This window comes from Mercenaria mercenaria, chromosome 9, assembly GCF_021730395.1.
Source record: "Mercenaria mercenaria strain notata chromosome 9, MADL_Memer_1, whole genome shotgun sequence".
Taxonomy (NCBI): domain Eukaryota; kingdom Metazoa; phylum Mollusca; class Bivalvia; order Venerida; family Veneridae; genus Mercenaria; species Mercenaria mercenaria.
The window spans coordinates 71,422,732-71,439,414 of record NC_069369.1 but is presented as its reverse complement, the minus strand read 5'-3'; the positions used below and the strand labels follow the sequence as shown (position 1 = coordinate 71,439,414).

General features: G+C 34.8%; 2 protein-coding genes across 18 annotated transcripts in view; one reads left to right on the top strand and one right to left on the bottom strand.

Moving 5' to 3' along the window:
- LOC123547421 (retinol dehydrogenase 12-like) overlaps positions 1–1,747 on the top strand; it is a 46,584-nt gene extending 44,837 nt beyond the window's left edge. For 6 of the 15 annotated variants that reach the window (XM_053551671.1, XM_045334510.2, XM_045334511.2 and 3 more), the window contains exon 7: positions 766–1,747. In XM_053551671.1, coding sequence (XP_053407646.1) covers positions 766–960 — 195 coding nt within the window. In that variant the 3' untranslated portion in view covers positions 961–1,747. The remainder of the gene's footprint in view (positions 1–765) is intronic. The other 9 variants (XM_045334516.2, XM_045334515.2, XM_045334517.2 and 6 more) reach the window with 4 other exon arrangements.
- Positions 1–16,683, bottom strand: part of LOC123547420 (protein SERAC1-like) — a 59,016-nt gene that overhangs the window by 15,922 nt on the left and 26,411 nt on the right. For 2 of the 3 annotated variants that reach the window (XM_045334507.2, XM_053551670.1), the window contains exons 9-16: positions 15,311–15,424; positions 14,411–14,573; positions 13,576–13,741; positions 10,787–10,943; positions 9,087–9,187; positions 8,127–8,224; positions 7,660–7,842; positions 5,861–6,004 (exon numbers count right to left, since the gene is read on the bottom strand). In XM_045334507.2, coding sequence (XP_045190442.2) covers positions 5,861–6,004; positions 7,660–7,842; positions 8,127–8,224; positions 9,087–9,187; positions 10,787–10,943; positions 13,576–13,741; positions 14,411–14,573; positions 15,311–15,424 — 1,126 coding nt within the window. Of the gene's footprint in view, positions 1–1,894; positions 3,132–5,860; positions 6,005–7,659; positions 7,843–8,126; positions 8,225–9,086; positions 9,188–10,786; positions 10,944–13,575; positions 13,742–14,410; positions 14,574–15,310; positions 15,425–16,683 lie in introns of those variants that run through there. The other variant, XM_045334506.2, reaches the window with a different exon arrangement.

Sequence of the window (16,683 nt, the reverse complement as noted above, 5' to 3'; positions counted from 1 at the left end):
AAGTTTCTAAGAAACTAAATTTATTAATTATCTCCAGACTTCTCAGTCCTTTATGGTAGTTAAATTCCGTGAGGGTAATTATTGTAATGGAGACGTAAACATTTTCCGAGGCGCAAATGAAAGCTGGCTCTGTTTCTTGGTTTATAAATTATAAATTATTTCTGTATTTACTAAAATTTCAAAATATCGAAACTATCGATTGTTGAAGGAACTATCGGCGATTGTTATTGGATCGTGACTTTTCTATCGATGCATGCTATCGGGACACTTAGTATCGCAATGCATCGATAGTTCGATGTATCGTTACACCCCTAATCTTCATGAAACTTCAGAAGTCAGAATGTTAATCTTGATGATCTTTAGGTCAAGTTTGAATCTGGGTCATGTGGGGTCAAAAACTAGGTCACCGGGTCAAATCAAAAGAAAAGCTAGTTAACACTTTAGAGACCACATTTATGACCATATCTTCATGAAACATAGTCAGAATGTTAATCTTGATGATCTTTAGGTCAATAGGTCAGGTGAGCGATACAGGGCCTTCATGGCCCTCTTGTTTAGAAATATTGTAAAATCAGCTGTTCATGTCAGATATATGTTTACCATTATTTAAACCATGCCATGAGAAAACCAACATAGTGGTTTTGCGACTAGCGGATGCGCAGGCTGGTCTGGATCCATGCTGGTTGCAAATGCACTATATTGGTTTTCGCATGGCACAGCTCATTTATAGTATGTATTAAATCAGCTTTTAATTTTCTGCTACAGACTGCCGAGGAGGGGGCTCAGACCTCAATATATTGCTCAGTGAGTGAGGACCTGGAAGGAGTATCAGGGAAGTATTATGTTGATTGCCAGGAAGCCGAGGACCAGAGCTCAGATTTGAGTAAAGATATGGGCCTAGCCAAGAAACTGTGGGAAATAAGTGAAAAATACACAGGGCTAGCAGAGCAGGAGAACTGAATAAATGCGAATGCAATTAAAATTGCTGAAAAATTATCAGCCACTATTAGTTAACCTCCCACATCCAGCTTTATGTGTAGCTTTTAGTCTGGTGAATATGATTAGTGCAGTTGGTTTGTTTGTAAAGTTCATGTAAATACAACAGTTTGATTTCTCGGGATCAGAAAATTTCAAAGTGCCTTATCCAGGTAAAGTTGGAAAGATACTCTGAAAGTGGAGCTGTTGTGTTGGGTAACAGAGTGAGGGGTAGGGGGTAGAACTGGTTAAGAATGGACATCAGTAGACAAAAGTTTCAAAATACAGTTGGATCTACAGCCAGAATTTAAAAACCAGGAACACTTTATCATAGCACTGAAGTTTTATTTAATATTTTTTATGCAACAAGAAAAACGAATCAATTAAAAAAATTCTGGTTAAAATATACCCATGGGATTAACAAGCACCAAAATCTTAAATCACATCAACGTGACAGTCAAAAGAAAAAGTGGTATTCTATTTACTGTGATACAGTTTTTACCTTTTAACTGTGATATAAAAGGACCTCTATTTTGGGTCTATTGTAACTTGAATATTATGTTATATACATGTAACAGTTTGACCTTGAAAGCAAAGGTCACAACAACAAGTGACAATACAGCAAGGAGAATATATATTTGCAGTAGTCGGACACAGAATATCTTGCCTTTATCACACAGCAGCATTTAAAATGGATAAACAAATACTTGAAATGGGTTAAACAGTAATTCTTAACAATGCTAGCTAATAAAAATGTGTACACAACAGATAAGAGTGTTTCTTTAGTATTATCCCCTTCAATATATCTTGACTTTGTGTGTTTCAATCACTTACCCCATATCTCAATATGACAAGCTGCTGATGGTATATAAATGTACTAATAAATTGTATCAGATCTTAAGTTCCATTCCAACACATTTTAACAAGATATTGTATGAGTTACCAACGTCCCTGCCTCAAGACATTATTCACAAAATATATTTCATGCCAAATGTAAGATTGACCTTGACATTGGAGCTACAGGTCTTGGTATTGCACTATCACATCTTATTAACATTTCACATACCAGTGTGACCTTTACTTTTGAGCTAGGGTCTATTTCTTGTGCACATCTCTCATTATGAGGAACATTTGTGCCAAGTTGCGGTATTTCAAAATTCCTTCATAGATGGAGAGTTATGGACTGGGTAAGAAGTGTGACGAACTCTGCCCACTTTAATCTCTTCACCTTCCCCCCCCACCCAACCTTCTTTTGTTTGAAAAAGGCAGAGGACAGTAATACTGCAAGAGGTAGGAATTTCACTAAGCTTCTGGACCAAGTTGCTCAAAACTTTATCCACTGGTTAATGTGTCTTAAAACTTTTCCTATTTCCAATACACCAGTTGCACTAAAAATAAAATCTACATCTATAACCAGTATATTTTCATCAGTATATTATGGGCAGATAAAGAACAAAGTCATTAAGCAGACAGCTTAACCAACTGATAAAGTTTCGAAAAACTCGGTCCTGAAGGCTAATAGAAATAAGATAGCATACTAGAACAATAACAACTCTGTACAGGTTTAAATGTGGAACATAATGTATATTTTTCACTTAAAATTTTCGTAGTGTATACACACAAAAATTAAGTATATACATAACTTTACCCCTAAAATTCAGTGTCACCTTGCACCAATGAAACTGTTTTTGAACACAGACTTTGCAGTATTACTAGACTTCAAACTGTTTTACTTCCAACTCTCATACGCTTCAGTTTTCTTCAACTGTTCAGGATGCTGCTACAATTTTTTTCACAAACTCCAAACTAATAAAAGAATGATACCTGGCCACACTTGAACCAATAATGTTCTCAAAATAGTATTTTGTTCAACTGGCGATTTGGAAAGATTTCAGAGTTCACAATTTAGGAAGTTTTCCATAAATTGAGCAATCACTTTATTTTAAGAGTAGCCTAAACTCATGTCTCCCATCATGAATCAAGCTTTAGATCAAGTTTATCTTTAGCCTTGCTCACAGCCTCTCTTACATTATGATGAAAAATACACTTTCTGATAAACGAAATTGTAAGAAGATAAAGGTCCGCCTGGGTGTCCTTAGGTTTACAAATATTGATATGGTTTGTCTCCATAGCATGGAACTCACCGCAACCAGGGTCTGAAAACAGATAAGTGGAAGCAACATATGACTCTGACTCACAGATGAGAAAATCAGACCGTCCTTCACTTATGCATTTTATATCTAAAATATATAACAATTATAAAAACAAGAGCTGTTGGAGGACAGCAACTCTACTATTCAATAGCCTTGTCAATTGAATGAATATAAAAGCTGAAAAAATGGTATAATTTTGTAAAAATGCAAAAGAGAGAGCCCTATGCAGTGCATGTCAGATCACCACAGTGAACAAGTGTGAAGTTTCAATCCATTCCCATTAGTGAGTACTGAGATACCAGCTTACATACAAAAACTTAGCCAAACATTTTGAATTTGAAAAAAGAGCGCAAGTTTGTAAAAATGCTAAGAAGAGTTATGGAACCCGTGCACTGCATGTCAGATCATGACTGAACAAGTGTGAAGTTTCAATCCATCCCAATATGTGGGTTCTGAGATACCAAATAATTCTGTAAAACGGCAAAATAGAATTATTGAACTCCATTCCTACTAGTGGTTACTGAGATACCAGCTTACATACAAAAACTTGACCAAATAGGATGCTGAAATAAAACAAAAAAATGCCAACATTATAGAAATTAATGAAATTTAACCTCGACTTTGAATCTTTTTTTAAGCTTCAGCATAACAAGAGTGCCAGACTGTCACAAAATATGCCCAAATATTCAGTTATGTATCATAAACGTAATAGTGTTGATGTTGTATGCCTTGTTAACGCAAAAAAAGAATAAGAAGGAATCAAGTTATCTGTGAGTTTCCATGTGGGATGAAACTGTCAATCGGATTAAAACTGTTTGAACGTACAAGGCTAATTTCGCAGATTTCTAGTAATTCAAGGGTCTGGGGCGATTTTGGTGGTTATCGAACTTGGCTGAGATACTATGCCCACAAACATTGTCAGCAAGTTTGGTGAAGATCGGATGAAAACTGTTCGACTTAGAGAGCGGACATGCTTTTGGAAACCGACAGCCCGCCTGTGGTGGGTGTTCACATAGTAAGCCCCGCTCTTTCAGATAGGTGTATAAAAATGATTACCTTGCTTGAGAAACAAGAGGGCCAAGATGGCCCTAGGTCGCTCACCTGAGAAACACACCATAACTGTAAACATGTTTGACCTAGTGATTTCATGGAAACAAATATTCTGACCAATTTTCATTAAGATTGGACCAAAAATGTGGTCTCTTGAAGTAGAAACAAGTATTTTCTTCAATCTGACCTAGTGACCTAGTTTTTGAGCCAAGGTAACCTACATTCGAACTTGACCTAGATTTCATCAAGGCAATCATTCTGATCAAATTTCATGAACCTGAATTGAAAATTACAGCCTCTATTGCTTACAAAACGTTTTTATGCCCCCGGCATCTACTGATGCGGGAGGCATATAGTGATTGTCCTGTCCGTTTGTCCGTCCGTCCGAGGTTAACCAAATGGGACCGTTTCGTCTAGCATCAATACCCCTTCCTAGAACGACTTGATACTAATGCACATGTAACCTGTGACCATTCCTCATCTTCAGACATCACCTGACCTCAGTTTGACCTTGAACTTGACCTCATTTTGGACTTGGGTTGCTTTGTATCGACAAGGATGCCACCGGGGGCATCAAGCGTTTATTGAACGCAGCTCCTTGTTCCTTGATTTTTCCTAGCAACCTAGTTTTTGATCTCAGATGACCCATATTCAAACGTGACCTTAATTTCATCAAGGCTATCATTCTGACCAAATTTCATGAAGATCAATTGAAAAATACAGTCTCTATCGCATACACAAGGTTTTTCTTTGATTTGACCTAGTGACCTAGATTTTAACCACAGACGACCCATATTATAATCTGACCTAAATTTCATCAAGGCAATCAATCTGACTAAATTTTATGTATATCCAGTGTAAAATGCAGCCCCTATTGCATACACAAGGTTTTTCTTTAATTTGACCTAGTGACCTAGTTTTTGATCCTAGATGACCCATATTCAAATTCGACCTAGATTTCATCCAGACAAACATTCTGATCAAATTTCATGAAGATCCGCGTAAAATGCAGCCCCTATTGCATACACAGTTTTTCTTTGATTTGACCTAGTAACCTAGTTTTTGATCCCAGATGACCCATATTCCTAAATGATCTAGATTTCATCAAGGCAATCATTCTGACCAAAATTCATGAAGATCAATTGAAAAATACAGCCTCTATCGCATACACAATGTTTTTCTTTGATTTGACCTAGTGACCTAGTTTTTGACCCCAGATTACCCATTTTCAAACTCGGCCTAGATTTCATCAAGGTAATCATTCTGACAAAATTTCATGAAGATCAGTTGAAAAATACAGCCTCTATCGCATACACAAGGTTTTTCTTTGATTTGACTTAGTGACCTAGTTTTTAACCCCAGATGAACCATTTTTGAACTTGTCCTAGATTTCATCAAGGTTATCATTCTGACAAAAAATTAATGAAGATCAGTTGAAAAATACAGCCTCTATCGCATACACAAGGTTTTTCTTTGATTTGACCTAGTGACCTAGTATTTGAACCCAGATGACCCATTTTCGAACTCGGCCTAGATTTCATCAAGGTTATCATTCTGAAAAAATTTCATGAAGATCAGTTGAAAAACACAGCCAATATCGCATACACAAGCTAAATGTTGACAGACAAACGACGGACATCGAGCGATCACAATAACTCACCTGAGCATTGCTAAAAACTTACCAGATGACTCTGGAGGAACTACATGAACTTTCATGTTCATTTTGATACTAGTTTTCTCTGTCTCTCCAAAACTCAGTACTGGTATATCATACTGTTCATGAAGATGAAGAAATCGTTTTTGCAAATCCATCAACTTTTCATTGTCTGAAATACAAAATGTTCTGATGGACTGATCTGTTTGCTACTAATTACGATTTACAGATCAGTAGAGACAGTACATTCTTGCATACTTGATGCAAGCATCGTTGTTTTCATCACTGCTGGCGAAACTCACCATGCATCCTGGAATTTAGAATGAATCTTGGGCTGTAAATGCTGAAATTCATGCTTGAAAGAAAAGTCATACATTTTCATTCTTTTTCTTCTATTATTTGTAGAATGCAGTATGCTACAATCTGTCACATGCTGTAGTAGTGACTGAAAATATACAGCTCGAAGGGAAAGTGTTAAGGCAGCGACTTCGTTCTGCCTTAAAAAGTACCCGCAAAGTCGATATTCCCATTGGCATCTACAAGCCTTAAGTTTCGTTGAAATCCAACCCACAATTTTGAAGTAGTTGAGTGGCCAAACTTTAATATAACAAGAGATGTCTGGAAGACAGCACGCTCGAATTTTCTCAGTGTTTGACTCTGAATTAGAGCTCTGCCAGTAAAAACTTTATAAAATTTTAACTAAAAATTTCCAAGTTAAAAAAAAAAAAAAAAAAAAAAAAAAAAATTATATATTTATCCTGATGAAGGCGTAAGCACTGAAACGTTGATAAATATTCACGTGTTGTTGTTGAATTTTACCATCGTGTAAGTTAAAAAGGGACATAACTGTCAAAAATCAGAGTTATGGAGATTGTTTGTCCTGGTGTATAATTCCATAGTAAATAACTTTCAAGTTTCAAATCAATAGCTTTGATAGTAACAACCGTATATTACTTTATCAAAAACTTTAACAGACGCCTGGGCGAGTGCAACAGCTCTATTTTTTCTTTGAAAAGTCAAGCTAAAAACAAGGGCGATGATAGTCCTAGATCGCTAAGGTATTTTCACAGTTTGCTTAAAAATCTGGTAGGGTAGCACAAGAAAAATATCTGTGAACCTTCTTTGAAACTTGCCAGTGTTTTGGGACAAGAAAACTACATTTATATAGATATAGAACTACAAAATTTGACTATGCCTATACATTTTTGACCAGTTTGAATAACTTGAACCAATAATTTGTCTTGGGAGCAACATTTCAATGAAATTCTTTCAAAATCAGACTAGCAGCTTCTGAACTGAAAATATCAAAAGCTTCTGCTAGAAACCCATTTTTTGACCTTGTGTGTATTTAGGCCATTTTTTAAAGAACCTTTGATGGTCTTATTAGTGGGATTCTACTGTATCGAAAATGTGTATCATCCCTAGAATTGTTTAACTCTGTAGAACATATTTTCAAAAAAATGTTTGCAGTGTCTTACTGAAATCTCCAAGCACATCATTCTATATCACATTTTGCTAGTATTATACACCATGAATTAGGTCATACACCACCACTATAATCTGCGGAAAATTATTTCTTCAAACCACATTTCTTTTCTTTCTGTTTTTTTGTTAAAATATAACTAAGAAATTATTGGTAGGTCTTTTCCCATAAATGGAATTGTATATACGAGTATGTTATCAGCCCCAGTATTTTCGTAAACAATGAATCTAAGAACTGCTGCTGACAGGTACAACTGAGACTTTTCGCCCCAAAACTGACCTATGACTTTCTGAAGACTAAATGTACATTGACAACTGATAGCTATATGTCACCAGAACCCATACCTTCGTTTAGTTCCTGCACTTCTATGGAAGGAAACACCATGTACTTGGCACGGTTGCTGATCTTTGCAAGAGCTGATCCACGATGAGGTACGCTATAAAACACGACACCAATTGTGTTGTCTAAGACTTTGGAGAATCTCTTTTCCATGCTGGCCACATTCAGTATCTCCTTTATTAATAATCCTACAAAAAATTAAGAATTCCAAGCATTATAATTGCTGCTTCTTGTGGAAAAACAAGTTTTCAACAACTTACACACTGAATAGGAACCAGAGCCTGATATACTTTAACATACCAACACTAAGATACTGGGTGGCTTTCTTGGTTCAAACATGGGTGATATCCTTTGGTGTCATTCATTATGCCTAGATCTCATGCAAACTTCGCACCATCCAGGTCCACACTAGATAACTCGAACATAGATCACTAATCAATAAGAGTATGAGTAAATATATGTGAAAACTTACCACCCATAGAGTGCCCGACCCATATAACAGGTCTATTCCCTATGTCCGCTCTCTCTAACTTCTCAAGAAGTTCCATACTCCTACTGGATAATGTCCTCCTGAAAATAATAAAGTATGAGCTTGATAAAGCTAGTTAGATTTTGAGAAGTGCACTGGTCTGTATATTCAGTTGGCCTAATTCCTTACGAAAAACGTGCATGTCTCCCAACACTTCTTCATTTCTACAGAAAGTTTAATGATGTTGGTTTTTTTGTTGGTTTTATGGTGAATGCTATTTATTCAAAATCTTTTAATTAGTTTGAAACATATGGAGCCGACATGAAATTCTGTTGGTGTATGATCTTCTCAAACCACCTTGACAATGACCCTATAACATTTATGTCGAGAAAATTGAAAATCCTGTAAAGCAAACTCTAAATACAATCTATGTGACATTTGATTTTACTGTACAACCTTGAACTTGTACTGAAAAGAATGAAAGTTGCATTCTGCATTTCTATCACATTAGTTTGACAATGTGCAAATTTATTTATAAAATAATTTATAGCAAAAGAGTGTTTAACACTTATTTATGCACGATGGGCGGTTATATGTTGGGTGTAATAATTTCACTAGTGAAATTATTTGTACGACGTTTTACCACCCAAGTGTATAAATAGTGTTAAAATACGGTTTTGGTATAAAGTATTTCGATTCTAATATGCCCTTAATCTAAAACAGTAGATAAGATATAGAAGCAGTCTTTCTTGGTCGCAAACAAAAACATTGTCATTGCACATGAACGCAATGTCATTCTAGTGTAAGAGTGTTTTAACAGAGAAAAGCATATTAGAATTAAAAATCATTCAAACCAAACAAAATAATATGAAGTGGATACAATTTTGAGATCAGAATGACTAGACAAGAATCAGTATGTCTCCCAGCACAAGTCTCCCAAGTTTTAAGTTAATTCTGACCTACTTTTCAGCTTCGAGAGGATGCCTAGTGTCCCATGTCGTCAATTCTGTCTGATATCCAACATTCAATAGCCTCAGATTATGTACATCTTTTGCTAACCAATCCTAATTGTAAATAAACAAATACACATTCTGAGCTGCAACTTGGCAGGTAGTGAACATGAGTTAGGTCAAAAATTCAACAAGAAAGCACATTAATGGACACTGAAACCTATATAACTTGGACAATTTCTAACAAATTACTTTTCCTCATTTTTTGTTTAGATGTGACTGAAAGTGTGCTATTATGTACAAAATGTATGTGACACAATTCAAACAACATACAAGAGCTGTCCATAAGACAGCGCGCTCGACTTTTCTCAGTGCTTGACTCTGAATTAGAGCTTTGCCAGTAAAAAAAATTCCAAGTTAAAAAGGGACATAATTCTGTAAAAATTCAAATCAGAGTTATGTGAATTGTGTCTCCTGGTGCAGACTTTGATAGAAAATAACTATTTCGAGTTTCAAGTCAAAAGCTTTAATAGTAACAGAGATATTTGACTTTATCAAAAATTTAAAAAAAAATTCTAAGTTAAAAAGGGGCATAACTCTGTCAAAATTCAAATCAGATTCATCTGGTGTAGATTTTGATGGTGAATAAGTATTTTAAGTTTCAAGTCAATAGCTTTGACAGTAACAGAGATACTTGACTTTATCAAAATCTTTAACTAAAAATTCTACGTTAAAAAGGGGTATCTGTCAAAATTCTATCAGTGTTAGGGGGATTGTTTCTCCTGGTGTAGACTTTGATAGTAAATATCTATTTTAAGTTTCAAGTCAATAGCTTTGATAGTAACAGAGATATTTGACTTTATCAAAAATTTTAACAAAAAATTCTAAGTTAAAAAGAGGCATAATTCTGTCAAAATTCAATCAGAGTTATGGGGATTGTTTCTTCTGGTGTAGATTTTGATAGTAAATAAGTAGTTTAAGTTTCAAGTCAAAAGCTTTGACAGTAACAAAGATATTTGACTTTATCAAAAACTTTAACCAAAAATTCTAAGTTAAAAAGGGGCATAATTTTGTCATAATTCAAATCAGAGTTATGGGGATTGTTTCTCCTGGTGTAGACTTTGATAGTAAATAACTATTTTAAGTTTTAAATCAATAGCTTTGATAGTAACAGAGATATTTGACTTTATCAAAAACTTTAACCAACGCCGACGCCGACGCGAGTGCAATAGCTCTACTTTTTCTTCGAAAAGTCGAGCTAAAAATGTTTACAATATTACCACTTACAAATATATTAAAGGGTGTTAGGCCACTATTTTTAATCAACTTCCATCACACTTTATAATAATGCTTCTTTAAAGAAACTAACCCATACATTTTAGGCCAAAAATAATTTCTCCCAAAAATCCATAAAAAGTGAGTACTCTGAAAGGGACTAGTGATACAAACTTATTGACATAAGATTTCTGCAAGATATTCTTATAAATAACCAAAAATATTGTGCAAAAGGTAGTAAACCATTGCAACGTTTTTGAAATAATGCAGACAATATACATTCTTCTTGCATTTTTATGAATATCTAACTTTCATTTTCACCCACTTTATCATTTTTCAGTGTCATATATACTTTCTATGCCAACCTAGGTGCAAATGAACAAGGTGAAAATTTCATCTGAACTGTGGGCGAATAGCTTTAAGAAAACACAAAGGTACCTTTGGCCAGAAGAAGGTATGACTACGCCTGAAATCATCTGTGACAACAAAGTCCTTTTCTGTATGTCTGCGATCCTCCTGTCTCCATGTCTTGAAAGGTCCTCCCATCAAACCATGTACAAACACTATATCTGTCTTTACTTTCTCCTTCTTATTACTTGAAATATAAATACATACATCAAAAACAAGGAGCTGCGTTCAATAAACGCTTGATGCCCCCAGTGGCATCCTTGTTGATAGATTTTGCACCTAAGTCCAAAACGAGGTCAAGGTCAAACTGAGGTCAGGTGATGTTTGAAGATGAGGAATGGTCACAGTTTACATCTGTATTAGTATCAATTCATTCTTGTAAGGGGTATTGATGCTAGATGAAACGGTCCCATTTGGTTAACCTTGGAAGGACGGACTAACGGACAAGACAATCACTATATGCCTCCCGCATCAGTAGATGCTGGGGGCATAATAAAAGACTAGGGTAGATTTCCCAGATGGAAAGATAAAACAAGAGATGTCACTAGAAGGTGTTGAATGTTTCTGATGTGGTCTACAGTGAAACACCACTCGCTTGAGCATCGATGACTCAAGCAAACGGGCTCGCTCGAGCAATTCATGTGGTCCCGGCCGATTTCGTTCTATTTTCTATGTGAAATTACCATGGCTGGGTACTCGATCGCTCGAGCATGACTCCTGGTCCCTGTGTATTAATTTACACTTTGTTGCTTCTGGCAAACTCGAGCTGAGGTGTCAAAATTTTTCACACCTTCGGCGGTCAGAATGTACCGGTTAATTGAAAACTTTCACAAGTCATGAGAATTGTGTGGTCTATTCCTATTTTAAAAATGTTTGTTTGTCGTATATTTGATCTGATAATGAGCTTAATTATTGGTGAACGGTTGACGAAACGTTTTACTGATCAATTACTGTTTGGTTTAAATTAAGCAAGTATGTTAATACTTATTACATCTTTTCTGTGGAATAGAGAAGATAATTATTCATGAGATCTTAATATTTTGATATTGTGTATTGTTTTGCATGTCCTGTATGTCCTATACCCTTTCATGCATGAATAAATGAAATGAATGAATGAGAATTTAATTTCTATATGGACTTGTTGATAAATACAGAAAAAAGTCTTAGTTGTTTCTTCACATGTGCCATTTACAAATTACATTACATATTGAAACGCCTATCATAGTTAACGTTTGTAATATGTATTTTGAAAATGTCACGTGTGTATTATTATTTTGCATCACTGTTTCCTGGAATGATCCCGAAACAAACTTCAATTTTCTTCGTATTCGTTTTCTTCGTCAATGTTCGGATCGCTCGAAACCATGGATAACTCGAGCATTTTGCTCATCCCCATGTGACCTCGAGCGAGCGATGTTTCACTGTATATTGTAAAAGATATAGATTGGATGTCAGAAACTCTAACCCATACCAAAAAGCCCTTGCCTGCTACCTTGTATTTACGAAACAAGACTTTTCTGTATGGAATACCTTCTCATGCTTCACATTTGTGTAAAATTTCATTGAAATCCATTGAATTGTTTAGAATTCATAGCTAACACACCTGTAATTCCAGTCCTAACCAAAGTTACTCCAACCATACTGATCTGACTCAGGCTCACCACTTTAATCAAATCACTTGCTATAGATAAATCTACAGTAAAAACTCTGAAAACTTGACCCTCTGAAACTGTAATCCTCTAAAAAATCAGACAATTTTCAAAAGTCCAGGTTTTTCAGTTGTACATTCAGTCAAAAAAGCACTGTGAATACCAGACACTTTGAAATCTGAAAACTGGTCAATTTTTCATGGCCACAAAGAATTATTAAACATAAAATATCCTTTGAATACCAGACAATATGTGTCAAACATTGTGTATTGTCTTTTATAATTAAAACCATTATCTCAAACAGGTGAGGATTTTTTGTTTTCTAATTATCTATCACAAATGATACCTAACCAGGCATGAAAGACACTTATCTGTGTGTTTAAATTGTGTATGTAAGCTGTTAAACTATTAAATGAAAAATATCTTAACCTAAAAGACAGCAGTTAACTGATCATGGCTGGATAGATCTGCTAATGTACAAGTCCTTTTTCATAAGAAGACTTTTTTTCAGCATATGAAAAAGATAAATATTCTTAATTATTTCAGACTGAGGAGCTAATCTATTTGATTTCTATAATAAAGAGAAACATTCCTTTCATCTTAAAGTCTCATCTTAAGTGACATTTTAAAAAAGAAGATTTTTGTGTTAACTATTTATTTAGTTCTTCAGTTTTAATATATAACAGAGAGGTGCAATGCAGCTTTTAAAAACAAAAACTTTTTAAAAGACATTAAACATAATACCGACAGATAAAATAAATTAGAATGTACATGAAAAACTTAATGCCATGTACCTCAAATCTCTAAAATCCTTTGAAAACCAAAATCCTCTGAAAAGCCAACTTTTGACTAGGTCCGGGCAAGGTCCAGTTTTTAGAGATTTTACTGTACATGTTTAAAACATGCAAATCTCCTTTAAGAGGTACAGCTGAACTATGATGTTCTGAATTTCGACGCCTCAGATGCTTATTGAAACAAAGGTATCCGGCAAGTACTTGTAACCACAAACTCTGCAATATCTGCATTTTTATGGAGGTAGATTACATTTGTTTTTACAAGGTGTTGTTTACAGAGTTGGTACAAATACAAGGCATATAATACAATAAAATTATTCCAAACACTTTTTTATTTCCCTGTATAAAATCATTTAAATGTCTATACAATACTTACATTATCTTATGTACGGGATAAGCCAGGTATACACCATCTTCGTAGAATGCCTGAATGCCATTTTCTGACTTCCAATCCCTGTCAAGATTTGCTAGTGCCCGGGCCGTGTGAAAGAACAGGGCTGTATCGGAACTTTCCAACCATCTGTGCAAAACAGCTACCCATCCTGTCAACACAGAAATGTAAACTAAGGATTTTGACCGATTTTGTATTAAATCATAGATATAATAAGAATGTGTGGAACAGATACAGGTAAAATCTTTGGTAATGGAGTTTTGTAGTTTGATAGTGGTAATTATATTGAAACAGCAATGGTTTTTGAAACTTTTAATACACGCCAACATTTTTCAACAAGGGCAGCAGTGATAATACATTTGTAATGTCTCTAAATCATTTTTACACGTTTCATCCACATGACCATTTTTTAAAACATTTTACAGCTCTGATACACTGTCACATAAAAACAAACTACGCTACATCCATTGAAGAGTAGCAATATAAAGCAAAACTTATTGTTTGATATAAAATTCACAATGAAGCTGTTTAAATCAATATATGCAATACAATTATGGTAAGGTACAGACAGCCTGTACACAGCTGCTTTGTCATTATTAATAAATAAGTACTTTGTTGCTTATAGTAGTAACTGGAACTTCAAGTTTTATAAGGTTTTTCCTGGAAATGTATAAAATTAAAATTTGGTGGAAATTCAAAACTGTGCCACAAAATTTTAGAGTTTTACAGGAATCAAAGATTTTTAAATAAATTTTGAACAAGAGTTCTCTATCACGAATTGGTCATCCAAAGATATTTACTGACTGACATACTAACCTACCTCCCTCTATTATAGCTTTATGTAGGTTTATGTTCAATGACATATTGGCCAGGATCCATGCTATAAGTCTACGTATCACAACACTCTTATGAAAGTCCAGGTAAACTCTCTGCATAATCTGTAATCCACCAAGTTCTACAATCTTCATACACTGATCAGCTCTCTATAAAATGACACAAACAAAGTCTGTAAATTATATAGATGGTGATAACAAAACCTTTTATTACTCCTAACCAAGTTGCAACTAGTCTGAACCTTGGTGAGAGGATTATTTAGCAATAAATCATGGTTTAGTAATTTTCCATCTGGGTATGAAATAAAATTATATACACTGCACTTTTCAATAAAAAATGGAACTTATTAAACTGTGACATATATCTTATACATGCAGTACTATTTTGATTTTCTTGTACATTGTTTGAAATATTCCAATGTTGGACTTTTGAACTTAAGAGATTTCTATGGATAATGTCTAGTTAATTGTATGTGTCTCATCTGATGACATGACATATGAAAACAATCATAGACACTTGGAGTAGTGTGACCTCCGGAATGTTTCGCCTTTTGGGTCAAAATATTTCACAGGAATATTATTGCAACAGCTGCATATAGGTTCATCTATGGAAGCCACAAAGTCATTTTTTTTTCTTGTTGGGCTCATATCGAGTCATAATAACATATCTTAGGTTATATGGCAACTTCTTTTTTTCCAGCTTTTTGATGGTGTAGGAAGACCCAAAGTGCCCCTCAAAGTACAGTTTTAGGCACATGGGTAGAACCACTGACCTTCCATAAATCAGCTGGATTGCTTCATGCATTTCAAGACAAATAATTTGAGATACTAAGTTATAACTGTACATTTTTTTATGAGAACCAAAGCCCATGCATAAATGTACTTACGAAAGTGTGGTTAACAAGAGCTTCAAGACAGAATATTTCAATGAGACCATCAGTTTCATCACTAAGTGACTTCACATACTCCAGAGGTGTACCTCCAAAATTCCACTGACCTGTCTGTAAAAATGTTCATTTCTCATTTTGCCTTCATTTGCATAACTTGCAGTAAAGAACAATAACTCTAATATGACTTCCTCTAAATAATATCCAGATTTATTGTCAGGATTTGTGCCCTGAATTGCATTTTTTGGGGCAGACTGGTCATCAAATTTGGATCAAGATAAATGCCATGTGCAAATGAACAGACAAAAAATATTTCTATTTAATAGGGTGTGTAACTTCTGGGTCAGAGGTTATAGGTTTGGAGACCAGTCATAAAATATACCTGGCTGTCACTGTGGTTAAATCTTAAGGACTGAAGATTGTTGAACTAAGCTTCAAAATTTTTCTGTATTCCAGGGTTCAAGCTGGAAAGGACTTGAACAGAATAGTTTCTTTTGAGCTCCCAACTTTCAGACTATTTCTAGAGTAGTATAAACTAAAGTCATACCAAAAATGTACAGTTTTGTACACCCAAACTTAAGAAGACTACAATCCTGTCTTTAAACAAGAGCACCGCCTTGCGGGTGCTGACGCTCATCTGATTTTTTTTGAGTAATAGAAATATTGTCCTACCCATGATTTTCTAAGTCTAAAAAGGGCCATCATTCTTGCAAAAAGCAGGATAGAGTTATGTTTCTTGATGTACAGTGTCCACTTATGATGGTGAAAAACTGTTGCAAGTTTTAAAGCAATAGCTTTGATAGTTTATGAGAAAAGTTGACTTAAACATAATACTCAACCAAGAAAATGATTTTCTAAGTCCAAAAGGGGCAATAATTATTGCAAAAAGCAGGATGGAGTTATGTTGCTTGCTGTACAGGGTCAGCTTATGATGGTGAACAAGTGTTGCAACTTTCAAAGCAATAGCTTTGATAGTTTAAGAGAAAAAGTTGACCTAAACATAAAACTTAACCAAGAAATCTGATATTTTCTAAGTCCAAAAGGGGCCATAAATCTTGCAAAAAGCAGGACGGAGTTATGTTTCTTGCTATACAGGGTCAACTTATGATGGTGAACAAGTGTTGCAAGTTTTAAAGCAATAGCTTTGATAGTTTAGGATAAAAGCTGACCTAAACATAAAACTTAACCAAGAAAACTGATTTTCTAAGTCCAAAAGGGGCAATAAATCTTGCAAAAAGCAAGATGGAGTTATGTTTCTTGATGTACAGGGTCTGCTTATGATGGTGAACAAGTATTCCAAGTTTCAAAGCAATAGCTTTGATAGTTTAGGAGAAAAGTTGACCTAAACATAAAACTTAACCAAGAAATCTGAT